The 24,826-nt window shown below is 32.2% G+C and overlaps 1 protein-coding gene across 2 annotated transcripts in view; it reads right to left on the reverse strand.

Annotated features, from left to right (window-relative positions):
- LOC134724899 (disks large homolog 5-like) overlaps nucleotides 1-24,826 on the reverse strand; it is a 58,464-nt gene that overhangs the window by 3,788 nt on the left and 29,850 nt on the right. For both annotated transcript variants that reach the window (XM_063588236.1, XM_063588237.1), the window contains 19 exons: nucleotides 20,872-22,086; nucleotides 17,894-18,110; nucleotides 16,603-16,738; nucleotides 15,929-16,056; nucleotides 14,951-15,056; nucleotides 12,258-12,330; nucleotides 11,482-11,585; nucleotides 9,545-10,899; nucleotides 8,217-8,512; nucleotides 7,602-7,677; nucleotides 6,362-6,524; nucleotides 5,613-5,715; nucleotides 5,052-5,199; nucleotides 3,817-3,997; nucleotides 3,531-3,633; nucleotides 2,670-2,889; nucleotides 1,911-2,113; nucleotides 1,483-1,524; nucleotides 510-611 (listed from right to left, as the gene is read on the reverse strand). In XM_063588236.1, the coding sequence (XP_063444306.1) occupies nucleotides 510-611; nucleotides 1,483-1,524; nucleotides 1,911-2,113; nucleotides 2,670-2,889; nucleotides 3,531-3,633; nucleotides 3,817-3,997; nucleotides 5,052-5,199; nucleotides 5,613-5,715; nucleotides 6,362-6,524; nucleotides 7,602-7,677; nucleotides 8,217-8,512; nucleotides 9,545-10,899; nucleotides 11,482-11,585; nucleotides 12,258-12,330; nucleotides 14,951-15,056; nucleotides 15,929-16,056; nucleotides 16,603-16,738; nucleotides 17,894-18,110; nucleotides 20,872-22,086 (4,971 nt within the window). The remainder of the gene's footprint in view (nucleotides 1-509; nucleotides 612-1,482; nucleotides 1,525-1,910; nucleotides 2,114-2,669; nucleotides 2,890-3,530; nucleotides 3,634-3,816; nucleotides 3,998-5,051; nucleotides 5,200-5,612; nucleotides 5,716-6,361; nucleotides 6,525-7,601; nucleotides 7,678-8,216; nucleotides 8,513-9,544; nucleotides 10,900-11,481; nucleotides 11,586-12,257; nucleotides 12,331-14,950; nucleotides 15,057-15,928; nucleotides 16,057-16,602; nucleotides 16,739-17,893; nucleotides 18,111-20,871; nucleotides 22,087-24,826) is intronic.

Here is a 24,826-nt window from a genome sequence, read left to right on the forward strand (position 1 = left end):
AAATCAGGAGCCTGTAGTTCAGTGTTTGTACTTGGTTCACGTCTGTCATACTTTTTTTGGTAATTTGTTTTGGTTATAAATTAGACTGCAGGTAATTCTGTTTGAGTTGTTTCACACATTTCATGTCAGGGCATTTTATAACTGACTATATGATATGGCTTTTTTTCACTGATGGTTCCAGTACCGCTTAACCTTGTTTTAATATGTAAATCATAATAAAATCAGACAAAAATCAAATCACAAGTCGGCAAAAAAAAACAAAATACTTGTTTACGTTATATGTCATTTCTTCTCGATTGCACAAGATAATAATATACAAAAAACTGATATTTGAAAGAAATCATCAGACATTATATACCTGACCTTATACCTTAAATATTTTATAGCTGACTATGCGGTATCGGCTTTGCTCATTGTTGAAGGCCGTACGATTACCTGTAGTTGTTAATGTTTGTGTCATTTTCGTCTTTTGTGGATTGGAAATCTTCTTTTTTATATTATATACCTACCAGGTTGACAAGCTAAATATATGTCAGGAGATTCTGAGACTAGTTTTTTAATTAAAGGATCAGACAATGGTGCTAATAAAATCACAGGGCGTATCTTTTTACCTGAAAAATATAAATGTACAAATTAATTATAGTATAACAAGTTGTCTTATTTTTGATATTCAAATACGGCGATTAGTTATTCTTTTTATTACATTGGCAAATGGCTTTTTTAAATGAAATTAATGTAGAAAATGTAAGGAACTATATCTTTTTCCTTCGCATTGACAATTTGTTTTGATCTGACGTTATCGACGTCTTGACAACGTCTATTGTTGTATGACGTCAGAGAGTGAAATAACCACGTTTATTTCACATGTGAAATTATGGGTTTTTATTTAACTGGGAAATCAATGTAATTCATTTAATAAGTTTTTGTAATATATTACACAATGGATATGAATAGAAAATGCATATGGTCACCATTATTTAATATGTAGTACTGATCTGAAAAATAAATCTTTCCTTTGTTTAGAAACAAGCACTTGTTCTGCAAGTGCATCATATGTGTGTCATGTACTTTTGATAATTTGTTGCTTAAATTGATGAAGTTTTAACAAGTCCAATAACTCTGCAATATCTAAATTTCTTTAAAGAAAGCTTTTTCATGGAACCAGACACTGGGTAAAAATTTCTAAAGATTCAACATAAATAACATCACAATATGTGTTTGAAAAAGGATCAATATTATCAGAAATTTCACCATGGGTATCAAAACAACACTAAAATAGATGAAGCATTTGAATAATTTCATGATCCTTATCTTCAAAAATTTCAAACAAATTTTATCGAAACAAAATCATACTGCATTTTGTAGATATCTTTTGTAGTTAAAATCTGCATGATGTATCAAAACAAATAGTTTCTAGTTTTTTATCCATTTAAATTTACTACAATAGAAATTTAAACAGAATGTTTTTGCTATTGTACTTACATTCCATTCTTTCAATTTTGGTATATGTGTATACAGAAATATCTGAAAAGAAATAAAAAGACATATGCATGAGGATTTACAAAACCATATAATATAAACTAAACAAACAAAATATACATTTTTATGATATGAATCTAATAAATTTGCAAATGAATACCTCTGTATATGAAGGTTTTACTTTTTTTAATACAACTCCTACTCATAGTTTTTTCTCTTTATTTACTATATGCGGACTCATTTTCCAATCCGAAGTCCCATTATTTTGATAAATGAAATAGAAAGATATTTTTTCTCTTAAAGTAACTTTTTGAGATCTATTTGAAACTTGCTCATAATAAAGTGAAATGTATGAATTAAAAAATATAGATGAATAAGACAAAATTTGAAATACTAATAGCATTTCACAAATCATGTACTAGTAAACCTACCATCTAACTGTGGGACTGAATCACTATTTAAAGAGGCATCAGAAAAGGAGTTGAATTCTCTGCTATCTTTGGAATTGTTTCTTTTATGTTTTCGTCTTTGAAGAAAGCTTCGCCTGACATTTCCTGACCCTCGTCTGGAACCTTTCAGGTCTTCAAATTCATTCTCTGACTGGCTTCTTTTTAAATTAAAATCATCTTCTAACCTGTAAATGAATGAGACTAAGTTCTCCTTTCTGATTTGTAAAATACATTTGCAGGATAAAAATCCTTTTTTTTCACAGTTTATACATAATATAGAACCCTATTTCAGATTATCAAACTCTTTCTTGGTATTGACGACTGGTAATCTTCATACAAATTTGATTTGATTTGATTTTCAGTGTTTCAACGCCACTTTTAAGCACTTCTTAGTGCTATCTCGTGTCCACCAGTTTTTATTGGTGGAGGAAGCCTAAGGGCCCAGAAAAAACCACCAACCTTTAATAGGAAAACTGACAATCCTTGTCAATTTAGATTGGAGTCGAGTGATCCAATACACATTTGAAAAAATTGTTTGTTACTACAAAGGGATGACAGACACCTCAAAACAATACACCCTCTGTAACTTTGTTGCCTAAAGCGTACAAATTATAATTCTTGTGCTAAATTTCTCTCAATAGAGGGCTCTTTCTTGCTTTATTCACTTTTGACTCTTATAAAGGTAAATCTAGAAATTAGCATGGAATGCAGGAATATGGATACATAATTTATATTCTATACCTTTCTTTACTTGGAATGGTTCCACATTTCTGTGTTTTTCTGCCCTCATCATCCACCAGCCATGCAAACCAATGACCTAGCTTGCCATCATGAATTGTACTTTCAACCAATAAAATGTCATTTTTCTTGAAACTCAATTCTCCGTGATTATCAGCAGTGTGATCAAAATGGACTCTAACATGAAAATGGTCTCCTGGTTGATTGTAAACCTTCTTATATCCTGTAAGAAGAATAACAATTATATTAATGAAATTTTCCTTTGATATTACTGACTGATACTTTCTTTTCTCAACACAGTAGAGTGATATGAAAAATTATCCCAAGAAACTAAGGGCCCACATGCCTTGCCAATGAAATAAACAATGTTGTCATAGGTAAAATAGTACAAAATGTAATAAACCGTACCAGCTCAAGCAAGAAAATCAATTTAGTTGAGGTGACTAATGATAGTCTATATATATAATTATAAGCTGGAAATACTGGTGTCACACAAAAAATTATGTACAATGATACTCAGTTTGTTGTATTGAACGGATATAATGCCTTGGATTACGCCCATGAGTTTATCCAAAAATAAGTCTTAGTAAAATAGTATAATAATCATCTTTTCATGGTTAATATTTCAAAATCAATTAACATTAACTTTCAACCTGATATCCAGTTGAGATAGTTTCCCTTTAGTAAAAAAATTAGGTGACAATTAGGTAACAGTATATAAGTCCACAAGGTACCGTGATTAGATAGTTTTTACTTAGTTAAGGACAGGTAACAATTAGGTTACAGTCAATAAGTCCAAGCAGGTACCCAGTCCAGATAGTTAAGAAAACTTGACATTTAGGTAACAGCAAATATATAACTTACTGGCAGGATTATATTGTACTAGCATTCTAACAGAAGGACATGGCTTGGTCAGTTCTAGAGAGGCTTCTTCAGCTGTCAGCTTCCTGAAGTCAACTCCATTATACTGCAAACAAAATTATTCATTTTCATTTTTTAACAAGAACATATACAGATATGATGACTAGATTCTAGTGTAATCCACTTATAGTAGTGATGAAAAAAGCATACAAATATAACTTTTCAAAACGAAGGGTTGTATTTATATCAATATGAAGAAAAGTTTATATAAAATTTCAAAAATACTCACTTCTAAAATTTGATCACAGCAATGGAGACCATCGTGGCCGAAAGCAAAACTCTGTGGTTGAACCTCATGGACAAATATTCCTACAGCATTACCACCAATGGTACTGATGCCAAGACTAAGGTTGGGAGAACTTTTCTTAAAGGACAAGACTCTGGCTGCCTCACATGCTGTATCACTGGCACTGATGAAAGAAAGAAAAAACATGAATTATAATTAATAAAACTGAATACATATGTTAACAAGAGGTTAAATCAATAGACCACCTTCGAGTTCATCCGTCACTGGAAAAAACTCGTCAATTATACGCGCCTTTATCACCGTCATTTGTGCGTTTAGGGGCGTCGTAACTTCCCTTCCAATGTTAAGCAAGTGGTTGGAAAACTATAATTCTATATTGTACGAATTATTCGGCAAATTGAATTCTCAAAATTGACAATCAACACTGCTGTCATTAGGGAATTGTCAGGTAAGTACCTACAGAGCAACCATTATTTCTAGTTTATCCTGCACAAAGACGATCACTTAGACGCTTGATGAACGTAAATAGTGCAGGGATACAGGCGACCCCCTCTATCTGGTAAATAACGTCATAAAGGCGTGCATAATTGACCAGTTTTTGCCGGTGACGGATGAACTCAAAAGTGGTCTATTATACACACATCACTTACATTATATCAGAAGGCCAAATATTGTTATACAATTAATGATTTGATTTTCATTTTTGTTGTTTTAATGCCTGTTTTGAGCACCACATTTAGGCTATTTTGTGGCAGTCTATTTTTATTGGTGGAGGAGTACCCGGAGATAGCCACAGACCTTCGATAGGAAAACTGACAATCCTAGTCAATTTAGATTGGTGTCAAGTGCACCCACAAAGCGGGTTTTCGAACTCACAAGCTCAGTGTTGACTGGCTAGTAATTACAGTAGTAACTACTTGGACCACACAGCCACTGAGGTCCCCATTATACAATTTATGAATTGGAAGATAAGGATTTTATAATTAAACTACACACTAACATTTTTTTTTGACTGATTTTTGTTCACTCTTTGAATAGTTTAAACAAGACTATGTTAGGTTCACTGGTATTCTAACAAGGAAAATCATTCTGAACAAGAACATTTATAACTTCAGTTCAAATTGATACTACCAAATGCTTTAACTCCTCAAAATAACTTGTTTCTTGGAAGAATTTCAAGCTTAAAATATAGAATTGTGAAGTGACAAAATACTTACTCCACAATAGAAGCTCTTGGAGTTTTATTTCTACCACTAGAACCTGTACCATTATGGTTACGTTTAAATGTTCCTAGACCAGGAGAATTTTTAGGAGAATTATTAGCACTGTCCTCTCCAGATGAATCACCAGTTTTACTGTAATATTCTGTAATGGAAAATAAGTGTGTTATAAAATCTGTTAATAAAACTGTAAATTTGCTTATAATATGTACTTTTTTAATCATAAATACATTCTTTGACTCATTGGCACTCATTAAACAATTTCTTATTAATATTTAATCTGATATTTTGTTTTAAATGACACAGTAAGATACACAGTAGTTTTGGTCACGGTAATTTCCGTTAATAAATTTATGCAAGATTGCTCAAGACATCCTAATTATTACTTCAAGATAAGATTATCGAGTGAACAGACAACAAATCTTTTGTAATACAGAACTAAAGTACTTAGACTTTTCCCCGAGTAATTTCGGGCAATCTTGCAGATATTTTGGAACAACAAGTTGCAACATAACATGGTTCTAAATTAAACATTGCTATATATGATGATACACTTACCATCAGGATTATGTTGTACCAGAAGACTGAGGGAATTCCCCACCTGCTTCAATATTTGTGATGCCATTTCCTGAGATGCTGTTCTCATATTTATTCCACAAATCTGTAAAATAAGATAAATTTTGATATCTCTTCTACTTTTTTTCCCCACAGCCTCATTTATGTATACCTTGCCTTTTCTTACTTAACATATCAAGAACTAAATATTATAAAATTTATATTTGTGTTGAGCTTATTTTTTTTCTTCTGAAAAGAGCTAAATGTGAAGATGTTTTATATTTGTTGATGAAAAATTGGTATGCTAAATGTTCAGGTTCTTGTGTTAATTTTATTCTTTTACCAACAAAAATTTTATCCAGAAATTCAAAAAAATAACTATATGCTGTGGATTCAATTGTGCTCGTGGATATCACTTTGGTGGATTGTGGAAAAATATATAGTTTTGGGATATTTTATTTCGTTTGCTAAACTCAGCACTCAAACATATAGATTCTTTGTACTTCGTTTTACCGATGAAATCCCCCAAAAATTGGTATTCAAGGAATCATAATGAATCCACAGTAGTTCTTTCTTAACAAAGTGATTTAATTTGAGGTGTTGTGTAATACTTTTGGTGTTTAAGTTCTACCAAAAAAAATAGCAATTAGTGGTAATAATGTTTACTAATTATATCCTATCATGCCAACTCAAGACAAAACTGACATGTTATTCTGATAATGAAACATAAATATTTTCTCTTGTAAACTGACCTCTAAAAATTGATCCCCTATAACAAGTCCTGCTTTAGCTGCCAAACTATTCTCATTTACACTGGAGACAAAGGTTCCTCCTTTAGGACCAGTCTCTATCTGAAATCCTACAGGCTGTGAGGTTCGTTCTATATATATTGTTCTGGTCTGTCCTGGATGAAGTCTAAAAATATAATGGCATAGTTTGATTAGGTGGGTTTAGTGTGAAGTCAATTTTCACTGATTTAGCTCTCATTTTTGTTAAGGGGCCAGCTGAAGCTCACTACAAGATGCAGATTTTCTCATTGTGTTGAAGACCAATAGACTATTTTCATATTACTGACTTTTGACTCCAGTTTATATTATTTTTCAACAGGTTACCTATGACATCCTGTTACTCAGTCAATTAAGAGCAACGTAAAGAAGTAACATCAAACATTTAATTGGTACAATTTTTGGTTAAACTATACTGCTTCATATTTTTGCTTTACACGACAAACTCATTGGAAAATAAGAAAATTTCCTCTCAAATTACATTGGTTAAATGTTTGATGTTACTTATTTACGTTGCTCTAAATTGACCAGGATGTCGCAGATAACCTGTCATTATATTATAAACCGGAGTCAAAAGTAGGTAAAATGAAAAAAGTTGATTGGTGTCTTTGGGCTGTTTTCTGCTCATTGATCGGGATTTTGTCTCTTTGACACATTCCCCATATCCAATCTCAATTTTATTATAATCAAACTATAACAAAATTCAGTATTTCATCAAATGGAAAATGCTTTACTGTGGATTCATTTATGTTCGTGGGTACCAATTTTCGTGGTTTGAGGAAAACTTGCATATTCGTGGATATTTAAATTCGTGGTTTTTGATAAGTCTGCAAACATTCCTTAAGCAAATTTGTAATTCGTTGAACATTTGAATTCGTGGTTCTTCGGTATCCACGAAATCCACGAAAATTAGTATCCAACAAATATGAATGAATCCACAGTATTTAACTTAGACTTATCATTTTCTATTTGTTAAGATAAGATTAATGTACTAACATGTTATCAAAAATCTAAAATGTTGAATAAAATCTTCAAACAAATAAAAACCTGCAGGCATGAAGATACTCTTTGTAAAGGAGATATGTTGAAGACTGTACTTTGACCTATAATGGTTTACTTTTACAAATTGTTACTTGGATGGAGAGCTGTCTCATTGGCACTCATACCACATCTTCATATGTCTATTTAATCCAAAATCTTAGCCTACCTTCTTCTTGCATGTTCAGGGTCAATAATATTTTCTGATTCTAACATGGGAGATCCTGGGCTACTTCTGGCTGACACTGTAAAATATAATCATATCAAAAGTTATCTTATATAAAGCTCAATTTTATAGCTCTTATGTCAATTTGTTACTGTGTTTACAAAACACTTCAGCCAACAGACTATCGTCCAGGTGTATGTTAAAATTAATTTGACCTTGAATGATATCTTTGCCTAGAAATTTTGAAACGGAATAAATGTATCAAATTTGTTTTTCATTTACATTTATTACTTCAGGCCGTTTTTGTTTGTTTGTTTTAAATTGTTTTACATTTGTCAATTATAGGTCTTTCACATCTGACTATTGAGTATTTTTTAACTCATTTTTGGAGGCTGTACAGTGACCTACATCTGTTAATTTCTGTATCATTTGGTCTCCTGTGAAGAGTTGTCCATCATACCACATATTCTCAATATCTCTATGTACATACAATCTACATAAATCTCACATACTAAATATTAATTTCAAAATTTACATGAAAATTATTATTGTTGACTTTTCATCTTTCAAACTGAGAATATATTGCATGCTTATTTTCCTATAGGAACATAGACTCACCAACTTCAACAGAACCTGTAGAAGCTATGCTCTGATTGGATGGAGGAACCCACATCCAGCTGGACTGTTGTTGTTGTTGTTGAACCTTTCTGGGAAATGTACTGGTTTCATAATCCCCTGACTTCCTGGTTCCTTGTTGACCTGAATATAACATATGGTCACTAGGGGTAGAACTGATCTGTGACGGACTAGGAGAACTACACCACTGAGGGAAGGAGGGTGATGGCCGCCTGAATTCTTGGTCTGTATGTGGCATAGGAAATGGTTTAGAACCAACTGGAGACATCCCTGCACTTCTGTAGAAATACAAACATTTTATGATAAAACAAAGGAAAATGTACATTTTCTGAGGATCAATATTATTCCTTGATTTTTAGATTTCATATATTAAAGGAAAATGTGCATTTACTAAGAACATTGTTATTCCTTGATTTTATATATCATACATTGTATATGAAACGAAAAATGTGCATTTACCAAGCCTTGATTTCAGTTAGAGGTGAACCACAAATTAAAATGTTGATTTAAAAACAAATTTACTACAGGCTTTTTTTGTAGATGTTTGAAAAACCATGAAATCATTAGTTCACGAAAATAAAAAAAATCCAGGTGAAAATACCAAAGAAAATAAGATAAGTGTAGTAACTGCCTAACATGAAAAGAGAAAATACAAATTTCTCTTTCAAAATACAGGAAAACAATGCAAAAGAGAAATTTCCATTTTAATTTTTTTTATGTTGTAAAAACATTTTTATCCATGATTCAACTAGAAATACAATAATTTAGTTGTACTAAATTTATTTTTTATTGACTTTACCTACAATTTTTTTCATATTTACAGAAACACACTATGAAACTAGAACCATGATTAAACTAACAAAGGATACCCAATGCACCACAATACTATCATGAATTTAAGTATAAAAGTAATTTGATTATCTCCCCTTGAACAAGTTTAGACCAAAGATCTGGCATATGTATTCCTATGCACATCCTCAGGTCCTGTAAGAGTTGCACTAACAAGGAAGAAGACAGACAGACAAACAGATGTTCTAATAAGATGTTTTGTATTAGAGCTTATTTCATAAACCTTGTAGAGTAAGATTTTGGTTTGATTGCTTACTTTGCTAGTATAAGCGATAGCCCAAGCATTGTAACAACCTGTATGTATCATATCTAAATTTGATTGGATGTTATCCTAATAACAATTATACAATATACAAACCAAGCAAGCAAGCTACCCAAAGTCTTACTCTACATGCATTAGGAAATAAGCTCTAACACTAGTATCAAAACTTTGTTTGGCAGGGAACATCAAATATATTTACCCATAATGGCTGCCTCTACTTGACGGGAATGAACTCGTTGACGGTACTCTCTCTGATAAATATGGCGGTGAATGTAATGAATCAAATGTTGATGTTTCACTTGACCATCTTGGACTTGAAGTGGACATTCGACTACTTTGTGAATCTGTTGATGTGTTAAATGGATGACTAGATCTAGAATGTGGTCCTGAATGTCCTGAATAATGATGACGGCGCTCCTTGTTGTCACGTTCAACAGGGCGCCGTCTTACAGGTTTATTATTTACTCCAGGTTCTCGGATTATGTCCCTTGAATAAGTGGATGGCACTTCAGGGTGTCTACTTTTAGAAGGATATGCCTTCTGTGAAATATATGAATTCCTGTTTGGAGACACTGTCTTTCGCGGTGGCAGAAATGAATTGTCATGACTATAGGAAGAGTATGGTGGCATGCTGGTCGTCATAACAGAATTTTGTGGAAACTGTGATGACTTAATCCTTGGTTTTGGTGAACTAACAGGAGAATAAGAAGGGTAACGACGTACTGTGGAATCACTACTCTGTGGACTATGGTGGTATTTCACAGTAGAATCAGAACTTTGAGGACTATGACGAACAGCTTCATATGAAGAAATGGTCCTCTCCGGAGGATCTGGTGGCACTTTTTGAGATCCATCTAAATTAGATGTCAGAATACTTGGTCTTTCCTGCTTTTTGCGAGGAGATGGAACCATCACAGTTCCATTCACCTGAGGGGGAATAATCCTATTACACTTTGGCCAAGTGCCATTATCTACTTCATATTCACGTTTCCGGCTGGACTTTTGGAAGTGATCATTCTTTTTGTCCATCATTCCTGGGTGTAATCCAAGGTCTTTCCAAAAGTCATCATCTGTCGTCTGCTGTGAGGATATATGTGATGTTGTCATTGGCAACACATGACTTGATTCTTCCAAATTATGTGGTTTATCATGATTTTTTCCCATTCGTGTATTACCACCAAAAAACTTTTTTAACAATCCTTGTTTATCATGTTTATGGTCATTTTCTTTGTGTCGATTACTCCCGTTTAAAAACTTGGAATCGTTTTGTTTAATAGTGTCAGTTTGGGATTCACTACTTTTTAAGTTTTTATTATTATCTGGAGAACTATTTGGTTCCCAGGCGTTTCTTTTTACAGATATGGTTTCTGGTTTTGAATAGGTCATTTGTTCGGTTTTCGGTGATATTATGGTTTGTATAATTGGTGTCGGTGAAGAGGCAGCAGAATTAAATGTCGTCTGCCTCCAAATATCTAAGGACACTGGATCCTTACAATCTTCTAAAACTTTTATTAATTCCTTTGGAGTTAAATTTTCTACTGAGCGGCCATTCACCTGTTAAAAGAAAGAAGAAAATGTTAAATTGTGAATTCTCTATCATCAAAAATACAAATAATTTATACAATAATTCTCATGAGAGATTATCTATGTGTTATTCAGTTCAACTGTTCAAATATTCTTATAGATTGATATTTGGATTAGATCTATGCAGGGGCTGAGAGTATCATCCATGAAAACTTTTAAGAAGGACTTCACCGTGATTTTGAAGTTTTACTATTTTCCGTGGGATAGCTAAAGTACATGTACTAATTCCAAACTGTGTGAAACCATTGATGCACACTGCAGAAACAAATATGAACTAGGACCAACCAAAACCCCATGAATAGTGATCTCAGCAGCCAACTTTAAAGTAAAAAGTTGGAGATATAATGGATAAAGTGCAGTGTTTTTTAGTCATCTTCTTTCAGCTTACTGCTGAAACAAAATATCAAGAAATGATTCTAGCTTAAAGTATACACACAAATAATGCCACAGCAGCTTTTACCAGCAGTTTCATGGATTATTTTCTTGTTCTTGCTTCATTATTTGTATTATAGGTCACAGTCTCATTCTAAGTAAAATGTTTACATGACTTACACAAACAATTCTGTCTCCTGTGGTAAGAATTCCCTCCTTGGCAACAATAGATCCTGGGGTGATCCTACTAATGTATAGCCCTTGCTCTATATGTAATCCAAGGTCTGAAACAAATAATGAACATCATGTCCAATTAGAAATGTAAAAAGCCAATGAAGACAAAGTAATGCCACAAAATCAGGTTAAATTGACCGTTTTCTTCACAAGAAAATACCTATACCAAGTCAGGAAGTACTTTTTTGAATGACAAATGTTTTAAAGTATATTTTTGCTCTTAAAATCTTAATTTTATTTTGCCAATGCCTTCACAGGTCAAACACCACTACTCATTTTTTTCATTTTGATTAAATAGGTTGATTATCTCACTAAGGGGTACATACATGACCTAACTAGATCTCTACCTAGGTCATGTATTCTCACAATGGGATTGCAAAAGTTTTCTATTAACTGTATTTGAGAGATAAATATTCTATCAAAACACTTGAGCCAGTGTTAACCTTCTAACAATGTTTAATGCCCTATTAAATTTTGTCCAAACTTACATGGGAAAGTGTAGCAGCAAAAAAGTATGATTATGTGTGGATAGAAACTTTCAATGGTATATTCAAACATAGTGTACAAACAATCACATTTTTTCACAAGTTTCCTATTACTTTAATGACCATGCAAAGGTATACACATAATTGAACAGCTTGTTTATCACCAGGATTCTTGATTTCTGAGAGACAATGAAGTAAATTCCAGATAACTTCATCTATTTTATTTTCAATACCAACCTTTGCCAAGCATGACACTCAGTTGTAATGGTTGCCAGGTTCTCGGAGTTATGCATCTTCTTCTTCTTACCAACTGAAATGACAATTTTAATAACAATTCATTTAGGTTATCAAATTAATGTGTTACAGTTATAGCAAATCTTTGATCTAAATTTCTTTATAACTTTTTTTCATTGACATCCATTATATTCATATTTACAGTCAGTCATGTCAGTTAAATGATGGATTTGCTTAAAAAGTTGAAATGCTACTTTCAAAATTGAATTTCACTCATGTTTGGGAAAATCAATGTACTTTAAAAAAAAAAAGATTACTTTTAGCCTTCGTGAAGAAGCTGAATGAAAATTACATTATATTTTGGAGAAATTGTCTCTTTAATGATGATAATTCAATAAATGGAAATAAACTAAGAACCTACAGAAAATTTAAAGTAAAGTATGAACTAGAAAAGTACCTTTTATTGAATTTAGATTAAAATGTTACAAAAAATTATGCTAAAATAAGTAATAGTAGGCTGGCTGTTGAACGTGGTAGATACAACAAAACAGCTTTAGAAAATAGAATATGTCCTTTATGCCATAAAGAGGTGGAAGATGAATTTCATTTTATCATAACATGTTCAGAAATTAATAAAACTAGAATCAAAATGTTTGATAGAATATCTAGTATTGTCTCCTGTTTTAATTCAATGAGTGAAGAAAACAAATTTGATTTTATATTTTCCTGCGAAGAATGTGATATTTTACTTATCATTGTTAACTACATAAGTGAAATGTATAATGAGAGAAACAATTATAATGTCAATATATGAACTGTGTAATTGATGGCTCAACTTATAATGTTATATATATTATAACATATTTTTTTGTAACATATGCATAATATTTTAATTGATAATTTTAAAGAGGAGGCATGCTGTCAAAAATAGTATTATAATTAATACTAATAATCTATGTTTTTGTTTTTCTTTCAATGCTACATGTTTGTAGTGTATAATGACTATCGTTTTGTAATTAATATGCCACTGTCTGTTTGTTTGTTTTTGTTGTGTATTTTTGTTTTTATTATTGTTTGGATTTTAGACTAATAAAATTCTTATTCTTATAAAAAGAATTGACAGATTGAATGTTTCTTCTGGTGTTTTTTGTGTGCTGTTGAGTTACTGTTTCTTTGACATTCACCACACATTTCATTTTATTTATACAAGAACACATCTAAACAATTTACAGTTACTATAATATTAAAGCCATGTCCTGAATTGATAAATATTTTTTTCAAATTTTTATTTGTCTATCATTATTTTCTGTATTTGTAAATGTATCAAATTTGTGAAAATTAGAGGAAAACCAAATCAGACTCAAATAATAAGTTAGTTATATAAGTTTAATACACTTGACCCGATTCTATGAAATACAACTAGAGTTTCAAGCTAATAAACAAATGCCGTATGATTATTAAATTCAAGTCTGACTAAGTAACCACAAATAAAAACAAATCTATTCCATTTCTGTTTACAAAGCTATTGTGTTTCCAATATGTTTTCCCTATTATGTAAAAGGATTGGAATTATTTAAAACATAACCGCAGACGAATAAATTAATTTTCTTGTGACAGATGTTGAAAACAATATTGTTCAAAAGTACTGAGGCTGTTTCAGCTGATTCAAATGAGCAATATTGATATTGATCTAAACCAAACAACTGTTTGAATAGAACCTGATGAAATTCATACTTCAATAAAAATCTAAATATAGAAGAATAAATATCTAGTCAGAGCTTAATAAGTAGAATGGTAAATCTGCTTTTCTTATTCCAAACTAAACAGGGTAATATCTTAAGGGCTGTTCCAGAAAATACTATGTCCCCCCCCCTCCCCAGGGACCGCACTTTTTTTTAACCCCCACCACCCACAGAAATAAAATTTAATTAGAACAGCACTCCCTTTGCATTTTGGTATTTCAAATACAACCACCCACATAATATTTAAAAAAAATTGCCTTCCCTGGGGGGGGGGGGGGGGGACATAGTATTTTCTGGAACAGCCCTAACCGTTCCAGAATGGTCAAATGTCAGGTTGTAGACGCATGTACCAATTGAAGTTGTGTGAAAAGCAAAATTAAAATAATGATTGCTTAAAGTACCTTGATATTGGACAATACACACATTTTGTGTTTGTTTACATAACAAAATCCCTGTGGAGATTTAAATTCAAAATCTATCTTCATTCTAGAATTTTTAATAAACTTATTTTTGATGATTCTCTGTTATATTTATATGTTGTTCAACATGATCCCCCTATGATATATTTCACATTCATTTTCCAATTTGTATTGTTTTACATTTGTTATTTTGGGGCTTTTTATAGCATGTTATGTGGTATGTGTTTTGTGTGTTGTTGAAGGCGGTACACTTATCTATAGTTGCTAACTCCAATGTCAATTTGAACTGGTGGAGAGTTGTCATATTTCCTCACTTTATAGATATAGAATGAAGATAATAACATTTGTCTGAACTTTTTTCAATATTTCATTTTATTATATAAAAATGTTTTTCTGTTACAAATCATGATGTATTGTTCTATGTGTACATGTTATGCTGCCCATCAAGGGCCCTTGATTGGAATAATAAAATATTCTTATTCTTATTCTTATTCTTATTTGCATCCACATATTCTTATTTTTATATTCTACTTACAAATGAAGCTACACTAGAAGAAGAATTCCTGAGAACTTGTAAAGCTGATCGCTTGTCAAAATTTGTGACATCAATGTTGTTTATCTGTACAATCACATCATTTACTCTGAAAAAGAAAAATGCAAAACAATTATAATTAAGTCACTCATAAAATGTTTAATGGATGAATACCTTGAAGGTGGCAGGGGTTGAGCTGTTTGTTTGGTTGTTACTTCATTGACCTACACCTTACGTCTAAATGTTTGACTTAATGAGTTGGGACGACACATTCGCGTAATTATTATCTATTTGTTACTGGATCCCAAATGCTTTTATGTCTATCTCTAAATATTGAGATTTACTAGTTTAGCCATGTTTTAATAACTAATGGATTTTTGAACAATATTTATCATGTCTATGCTAAAAGTCAATAATATTAGTATGAATATGAATATTGCTGAAAAGACTCATTATCAAGACACTAAACAGTTTATTCTTATTCGAAGAAAATCAGAGAGTACTAATTGTAATCAATATCTCGAAAATAACCTAAGCAACAATATATCTGAAATTATTCAACATGATGAAATCACTCTTCCATTGAATCAGCAAGTAAATGCTCGGTGAAATTAAATTGGCTAACAAAGAGAATGATTATATTTCTTATGAGTTGATAAAAGAGAATGCCTATGTTGTACTTAGAATTGTCACTGAGGAATTGTGGGTACTTGGCCTTACCTTAACTTTCCATCAGCAGGACTAGATGGTTTGACATAACTGACTAAGATAGAATTGTCTCTGGGTCATTGTGGGTACTTGTGTTACCTTAACTTTCCATCAGCAGGACTTGATGCTTTGACATAACTGACCAAGATAGAATTGTCACTGGGGCATTGTGGGTACTTGTGTTACCTTAACTTTCCATCAGCAGGACTAGATGCTTTGACATAACTGACTAAGATAGAATTATCACTGGGGCATTGTGGGTACTTGTGTTACCTTAACTTTCCATCAGCAGGACTAGATGCTTTGACATAACTGACTAAGATAGAATTGTCACTAGCACACTGTGGGTCCTCTTTTCCTCCACACAAATCAAATCCTAAATTTTCTGGATTTAATCCTCCCTGAAAAATAAAACATTAAACTGATAAATTTAGGATCAGCTGAAGTAGTATGAGATCTTTTGTAAAATTCTAATGGTTTCTGGGGGTTGGAACCCCCTTTTGTTTATGATCAATGCTTTAAAAGGGGATATATGGTTAACACCCTACTTTAATCCTTGGGTTGAACACCCCTTTCCCCCTTGCCTTTTAGAAATGGCTGGATCCCCCTACAGCAGGTCATCTTAAAATTGGAGCAAATCCAAATTTGAATATTCAAATCCCAATGTAAGATAATTTCATTTTTTATGTTCAATATTTGTTCTGTTTTTAATGTTCAGTATTTATGATGGGTTTATGCTTTTTGTAATTTTGTTATTAGACTTTAATCAGCAGTAATTTCCTATTTCCTTCCCCAAAGTATAAATCTCATTAAGTTCAACCATGTGTTTTTATCATTTTTCCTACAGTTATAAATGTATGCAGTAATTTTGTCGAAGGTGTAAATCTCCCCATGATTTCTATTATAAATGTATGCAGTAATTTTGTAGAAGGTGCAAATCTACGTACGATTTCTATTTCCTGCGTTTCTGTCTCCCATTCCTGTAAGTCTGCATCAATGGCTGAATCTCGGCTATGATTGTGTCCTACTCCATTCAGCTGGCTTTTCCTTGCTTCTTTTTCTACCATGGCTTCATATTTCTCCCTAAAAATAAAAACATAAGGTATATAAATCAGAACATAGGGTATGGGTGCCAATTACACACTGGAGTCCAAATACTGTACCATATAGCCTTGACCTAACATAACAATGTGACACAATTCAAACAAAAACAAATATAACATACAGTGACCAATAGAATTTGGCTGGGTTAATTTTTTTTGTATCTACATTTACCGTAATACTTTAAAGACATAATCATATGTTTTACATCATGCTCGCTCAACCCTCTAGCACTACTAACACAAAGGTTCCTGGTTCGATTCCCGTTTGGGATGGAAATTTCAGGAACTCAATTTTCGGCTCTCCCTTGACACCATCTGCGAGTATGGTCTTGAGGAAACGATGATAGTCCGTCGGAAAGGGATGATAAATGGCTGACCCGTGTTAAGAGAGAGCCACATCTCTTGCACGTTAAAGACACCCTTGTAGATTTCGAAAAAGAGTAGGCTAATGCCGCTACAAGGCAGCACTCGCACCCTCAAAGTGGAAAGGGATTAATATAAGTTGCAAAACTTGTTTCCCAATCCACTATAAATAAATGTTTAAACTAACCCTCTAGCAGTGATAGTGTTTTTACAAAATTCTTATCAATTATAATAAGTTCAAGCAGAAAAATAAAACATAATTATTTAAAAAGATTTTTTTTTATTAAGAAATATTGTGTATACATGTACATTCAGGAGACAGCAAACCAACCACATGAACCATTTCAAGGTAAAAATATACATAATGTCTATACAATTTATGTCCAGCTCAAAATCAACCAGTGGCTAAAAAAATTGCAAATACAAGATATAAAAGTATGAAAGTCTGCATTGTCTAGAGAAAGATTGGATTAAATCTATGCATGAAATAAAATTGAAACAATTTCAAGTATTTGAGATTTATATTTGAACTTCATTTGTATCTACAAAAGAAAGGATTGGACCATGTTTCTCAGAAGCAACATTTTATAAGTACAGGCATGACAGTTTGAGTGGCTCTATCCCAAAATAGTATATGTCAATTTCAATAATTAGATAAGTGTTAGTTTCATTATCATAATATAACATGATGACTAACAAATAACATGAGCAATTAAGAGAACATGTATAATGATAAATAAATCATGTTAATGACTTAATCAAGGCTACATACCTTATTTCCTTTAGTTCCCGTACTGCCTCATCTTTCTGCTTCTTCAGGTTATCGTAATCCCTCAGAGCCTGAGCCTTCTCATTGTCTGCTCGGTCCCTCTGACGTCGTAAGTTCTCACCAAGAGTTCTGATACTGTCACATTCCTGCAAGCTCTTCTCTCGACAACTTAAGGCCCAGTCTCTGCTCTTTTTGTACTTTTCAACTTCACCCAATGCATCTGAAATACAATAATTTATTCTTTTAAATAAATTTCCAAATTTAGCCTCATTTGGTAAATAGGTGTTTATGTATTAAATTGCACAGAAAATACCAGATGAAATATGCATATTGAAAAAAACATGTCAGTGTTGTTTCAAATTTTATTTGGGAATCATGATCATTCAATGTTCATGATGTTGGTATTTTTCCCTAACTTTTGATGAGTTAATGGACTGTCCTTAGCAATAAACATTGAGTCATTATTGACTACTAATTCCTGAGGAAACTTAAATTCTTCCAGACCCAATAGAAATATTACATCCCTGGGCAAGTGGGCATGTGGCCAAGCCCTCAAATTCTGGAACATTAGGGATCATGCATTAGCAATTTATAATAGACTAAAGCAATATAAGTATTGTACACTGGTTTCCTGTCTAGTAATTGTACAGTAATGTTGATGCCTGCACCTCTCATTGTATGCCTTTGAACAGCAGTATCAAGTATAAAGGGAAACAGTCAGATTATTTTTGTTTTTGTACAGGGATACAGGGCATTGTTTATCACTATTGATAACAGTGTAATGTTTCCTATTTTTCACAATGTAATAGGAAACAGTGTATGCTCCCTATAGGAAACATTATACTTCAACTGACGAATGTTGTGACGGATCATTACGGGAGTACTTCCTCTATGATCTATAAATAGACTATATACCATTACAACCTACTTCAACATAAGTGCCTGGGAAACACTGAGCGTTATCAATAACCACTTTCACAACAAACAATAGGGGACATTGTACTTTTCTACAGGGGGGAAATGTAACCTCGTATAGAGAGGACAACCACATAGAGTGTCAAAATCTTGACATAATCAAACAATAAAAGAAAACAGATGTATATATACTATATATATATGTATATGTCTCAAGGGAAATCATGTTCAGGCTATAGCTATCTTGGGACTTTCATGTATAGCAAGTAGTCAACCACATGAAACGGTTTATACATCTGAGTATAATTTTTGCATTGCATTGAATGCATGCTTAAGACATGTCAATAATTTCATTTGTTTACAAAGAATTATGTATATGACATGTATTTTCCAAATTGTTGTCTGACACAGGTTCAAGGCTATAAAAGACCTTTGTCTCAAAGCAGTTTCATGTTTCCCTTTCTTTATGAAACTATCCTTGCATCATTTGTACATGATCAGATACTTAACCTAATTTCATCATACATTTTTATAAGTCTAATGAAGGCAATTGTTACCATGCATGACTCTGTAAAATGGGGCCCAAATGAAAACTGTACTTTTGTGTTGGGCAAAATTTAAAATTATAATTATAAAACTAAAACACAGGTGATCAAAATCATCTTATTCTTATCTACATGCCATGACTGCTAGTATTTCTGATTTTTTTCACTATTTCATACCTGAGTATACAAAAAATAAAAGTCATATTTAGAAACTCATGGGTCCTTAAAATGTTCTGTTATTCAATTATAAAACCATTGCATTTTGGATATTTTTTTTAATAATATTCCAAATTACAGAGAAGCATGTTTAAGTTTTGATAGCAACTGTATGAATGTGAACCATTTTATCTTTGACAACTTTTAAATGACATTAGTGTATGTAGTTATAAACCACATTTAATTAGCAATAATAAGAAAAAAAGAGTAGAAGTACAATTGTAAAATGTTTAATTCTTATAAAACAGTAACACCCCCACTTGAAAGAAAAACACAAAAAGCCTTGCTCATCAAAAGTGTCTCTTAACAACCCTGAATAAGTTCGGAAGCACTTGTTATTTGTAAGTAAAAGATAAGTATACTGTAAACACTTGAGGGTGAGTTGTTACCACTTATAAACAAAGAGTCGATAGTTTTACCGAACCACTGTGGTAAACCTTGAAGTCGGTCAATCACCGAACCTGGTCATTTGCTTAATTCATACCGCTGATCAAAGGAAGGGTTAATTGAAATGGTAAAAAAGTCTCATTATTGTATTGACATAGTTGTTGGCTATGGATCCATTCATGTCATGCTTTGGTTGTCACATAAATAAATAATGTTTACACTTGCCAGGTGTACAATAAAAAGTGTACCTGTTTTCTCTTTACATGTTTTACACTAGTCATACAGGTAGATCATGTAGGTAAAGTACATGAAGGTCAATTGTTATTTCTGTCATTATGTTTGAATAATAAATGTATGCACATGTATCTGCAATTGAAGTGTTTTATTCAAGTATATCTGATTTCATTTTAGGCACTGCAAATGTTATATTTTCTGACATTGCACACCAAATTTGCAGGCTTTTAAAAGGTTTGAATTAGGAATGCACGCATTATGCATGCCCATGTGCCAGAGAAGTGCATTATATTATATATAATTTATTTTTTCTGTTTCTAATGCTCCCAAAGTGTGCTTTCTTTGTAAGTTTCAGACAATTAAGATTCAACTTACCTAATAATCTTTCATTATTTTTTTTTTGTATTTTCTTTCAAGTCAATTTGTATAATTCTTTACGTTTTCTAAGTTCACCAAAGAGATTTTATAAGGTATTAAATTCTATAATTCATGTGTTATTTCATAGCCCAATTTTTTTCTCTTTTGAACCTGATCTTTAGTAGATCTTTAAGTGTAACAATTTCTTATCATTGTTCTTTTTTTTTAAAACTTTGTTAGAGTACAGGTTTATCTGGTTATATGGTCAACCTAAGACAGATTAACAAAGAATCAACCCTTACCCAAATATAAACACCAAGCACCTACCATGTAAATCGTTTTGTAACTTTTCTATCATTTTCTTCAATTTCTCCGTTTCTTTGGAATCGTGATCACGGTCTTCTGCCTCCTCTTTCCTACTTCTCTCTCGTTCATAAGTTTCCCTTAGTATTCTTTCCTTTTCCATGAGTGCTTCCTGACTCTCCTTGATTGCCATGTCTCTTTCTTGTTTAGCAAGATTGAAATCTTTCCTATATTCATTCCTCTGCATTTCAATCTGATCCTTCTTCGATATTAAGTCGCCATATTTATCATATATGTCGTTACGATCTTTGAATAATTGTTCACGTTCCTTTTTAATTTGTGACATTTCTAACTTTAACTTATCAATTTCTTCTATGGAGAATTTCTTCTCTTTTTCCATTGTTTCGATTTTTTGCCTCGATTCATTAACCTCATCTTGTAATTGGTTAATTTCCTTCAGAACATTATCCCTTTCAGATAAAACAAGATATTGGTCCTGTTTAGCCTCCTCACACTCTTTATGTAGTTTTGACACTTTCGACAGAAATTCCGAATTTACTTTATGATTTTCTTTTATCAAGTCATCTCTTTGTTGTGTCACTTTTGCTAGATCTCGAATGGCTGCTGTACACTGCTGCTTCAAACCATTTCTCTCGGCAAAAGCAGATTCCTTATCCAGTGAAACAGATTCAAATTGTTTTCTAAGTTTCATATTATCCTCCACTAGAAGTCTAACCTTACTTTCAGATTCTTTGAATTTTCCTAAAATATTGGCATACCTTTCCGCCTGATTTTCAAATATGTCACTTCCAGATGAATCATTTCCGGACACATTTTGAAAACTACGTAAATCTTCACATTGTGATTTCCAATTGTCAATTTCGTCTCTAGCATGTTGTAACTGTAAGAGAACCGATTTGTATTTTTGCTGATAACTGTCTGTGTCTTTTAAAGCGTGATTGTATCGTTTAACAGTTTCTTCCTGTTGTCGTTTCAAGGACTGAACTTCGGCCATGGCATTTTCACACTCGGTTTTGAGACGGTCATATTCTCTTTGCCGATCAATTGCCCTGTCCTCATTCATGCCTGAACGACTATTTATTTCCATTCTGTGTTTATGTTTATTACTTTTACTGCTTTTTGAATCTTTGGTGAGGGATGGATAAGTTTCTGGTAAATCATATTCGTGTGACGGGATAATACGTGTGTAGGTCTTTGGGCCATCTAGTGAGCGAGTATCTACAATGATAAAAAGAAAACATTAATTATAAAAAAGAAGATGTGGTATGATTGCCAATGATTAAAGTTAGTTTTAAAATGTTAGCTAGATATAAAAAGATGTTGTATGAGTGTCAATGAGACAACTCTCCATCCAAGTCACAATTTGTAAAAGTAAACCATAATAGGTTTACCCACTACAATGTAATATTAACCAAAGCAGAACAATAACTAAAACATATATATTTTTCTATTTATAACACATTTATTCACCTTATAAAGAGATATTGTGTATTCCTTCTAAAAACTTAAGTATATATAAACAGAACCCAAATACCACTTTTAATTTAATCAAAATTATATACTATGAACAACTGTAAGTAAAGCATGACTGACCAATATCCATGTATATCTCCACTTATATAATATATCATAATCTCAGTTAGTTTACAGTCCAGTGAAAGTATGAATAAAATCATTATTTAAATTCCATTAAAACTTTATAACACTTGTGCAACTGATTATTCCTAAACATGCTAAACAATGGCCAGAACACAATAATACCTCATTTATCTGTAATAACTTCCAAAGAACATTTCAAACTAAATTTCGCCTTATAGATATTATGCTGACCATTACGTACTTGACTTTCTGAGACCTGAATTTTATGGCGGAGTAAACAGAATCTTATGTTACTTATATCCAGATGACACTATCTCCAATGACAATAAGGGTGGATCCAATCTATATGATTTTATAAATCTGTCTATAATTTCAAGATTCATCATAAAATTGTAATTTTGACTGATAAACTGTTCAGTCTTCATTTATTTTAATCTACAACGAGCCATTAAAGCAATCTTGAGTTATCCATAAGGTATGGGTGAGGTTTCCAAATTAATTCTGAATAAATTGGCTGAGGGATGATGGAAATTAATTAGTAAATGTATATTGGATTTTGGTGGTCAATGGATTAAAGATAGAATATACATATTTCATAGTAATTAAAATTCAGAATTATATACTGGCAACCCAAAAATTGAGGTATGATACAAACAAATTAGAAGACTAAGGATTCATGGACGGATGGATGTCAAGCATTTTCTTAACTCAACCATTCTAATGTATTTGAGGTACCCTGCATTGTACTACACAGAAATATTTAGCCCTATCTTTAACAATACAGGGTTCTTGTTAAGACGCGCATACACGTCCTGGACGCATGGAAATCGAGCTGGAAGCATAATTTTTTAAAGCCCCTAAGTCCCTGGGACGCGTCCTGATGGTATCCCCTGAGTCCCAGACACATTGTTTTGCCTAGAAGATTGATGATACCACATTGTTTTGAGCTGTTGTTTTGAAAAGAAACTGAACCCGAAGTCGATGTCAATACATGGATGTGATGCGTAGATCAATATTTTTTACAGCTGATAGATTTATAATTTACATAATTTACATTGTCTGCATGGTTGAACAAGCCAATGAACAATCAGTTGAATGGTAGATTGGGAAGAAATAATTAGCATGAAGACTTGTCACACCAATAAGACACAATAATTTGTTTCTTTATTGGACCAGCTTTTGTTCTTTCATTTACAAGTAAAAATTTTCAGCAGAGAAGCAGATAATAAAAGTACTATATTCTTAGTCAATAGCTATGAATTGAAACATTGACCTCCTGATTAAGCTGAGTAGGCTGTCCTAGAATCAAGGACACAAGTATATAAATTATATGATTTACTATGGGTAAGTGACAAGTAACCCCACAGTACATGCGGTATACCAACAATAATAATTACCCTGTAGATTTTAATGACATAAATAGGCTTTTATTTGCTTTCAGGGCCAAAATCAGGTTTCTGAATATCAGGGGTGATTTTTTGAGGTAACTATTAGTGATGTAAGAAAATTTCAAGAACTAGCACTATTCTGATGGATTCTGAGAAAACTTGACAATCTATTGTACAAAATTGGGCCATTAAAACTTTTTTTTTAAGTTGCCAATGTACACAAATTAAAAGCAAAATTAATTCCATTTTGATTTTCAAAAAGTATTTTTTAGCTCTAACATCATTTTCTTGTGACGTCTTAAACATGCAACATGTGAGATTTGCTCAACTCTACAAAGCATGCGTAAGGAAACTTCAAAATAAGATTTTTTTTAGGGTGGTTTTGTAGAAAAGAACATTACATTACATTTTTCCCATTTAAACAAAGTGCCATGTGATCTAGCGCAACAAATCCTTCCCAACATTCTAAAAATAAACTTTATGGTTGCAAAATTTTCCCATTCTTGAATCTTAAGTTAACCTAGGAGATGTTAAAACATTCAAATTGTCATTTACTTGTACTTTTTGATCCCACAAAATGACATTGAGCTTTTTCTTTTAAACAGACGAGTGACTCACTCATAAGAATCATAAAAGGCGACAGATGAAATTACTTACAGTTTATAACACCTATATAATATAGGTGTCAGGTGCTATATTATAGAGATATATTTCTAATTCAGACGAGGAAAATTAAAACCTTCAATACTTTGATTCACCGTGATTTAACTACTAGGTTTCACTTATGTTCATGTGACTGCTTTCTCCCAAATAAGATAGCATCATTAAATCTAGTTAAAATTGATATTGGTTGTCTTAAATTAAAGGCAAACAGTTAATGTTCAAATAACGCCTAAAACTGTATAACTATATGTATATGCTTTTATAGGCTACAGCCCAACAAAATATAAAATTTTGTATGTTCGAAATTA

This window comes from Mytilus trossulus, chromosome 7 (assembly GCF_036588685.1).
Source record: "Mytilus trossulus isolate FHL-02 chromosome 7, PNRI_Mtr1.1.1.hap1, whole genome shotgun sequence".
Lineage (NCBI taxonomy): Eukaryota > Metazoa > Mollusca > Bivalvia > Mytilida > Mytilidae > Mytilus > Mytilus trossulus.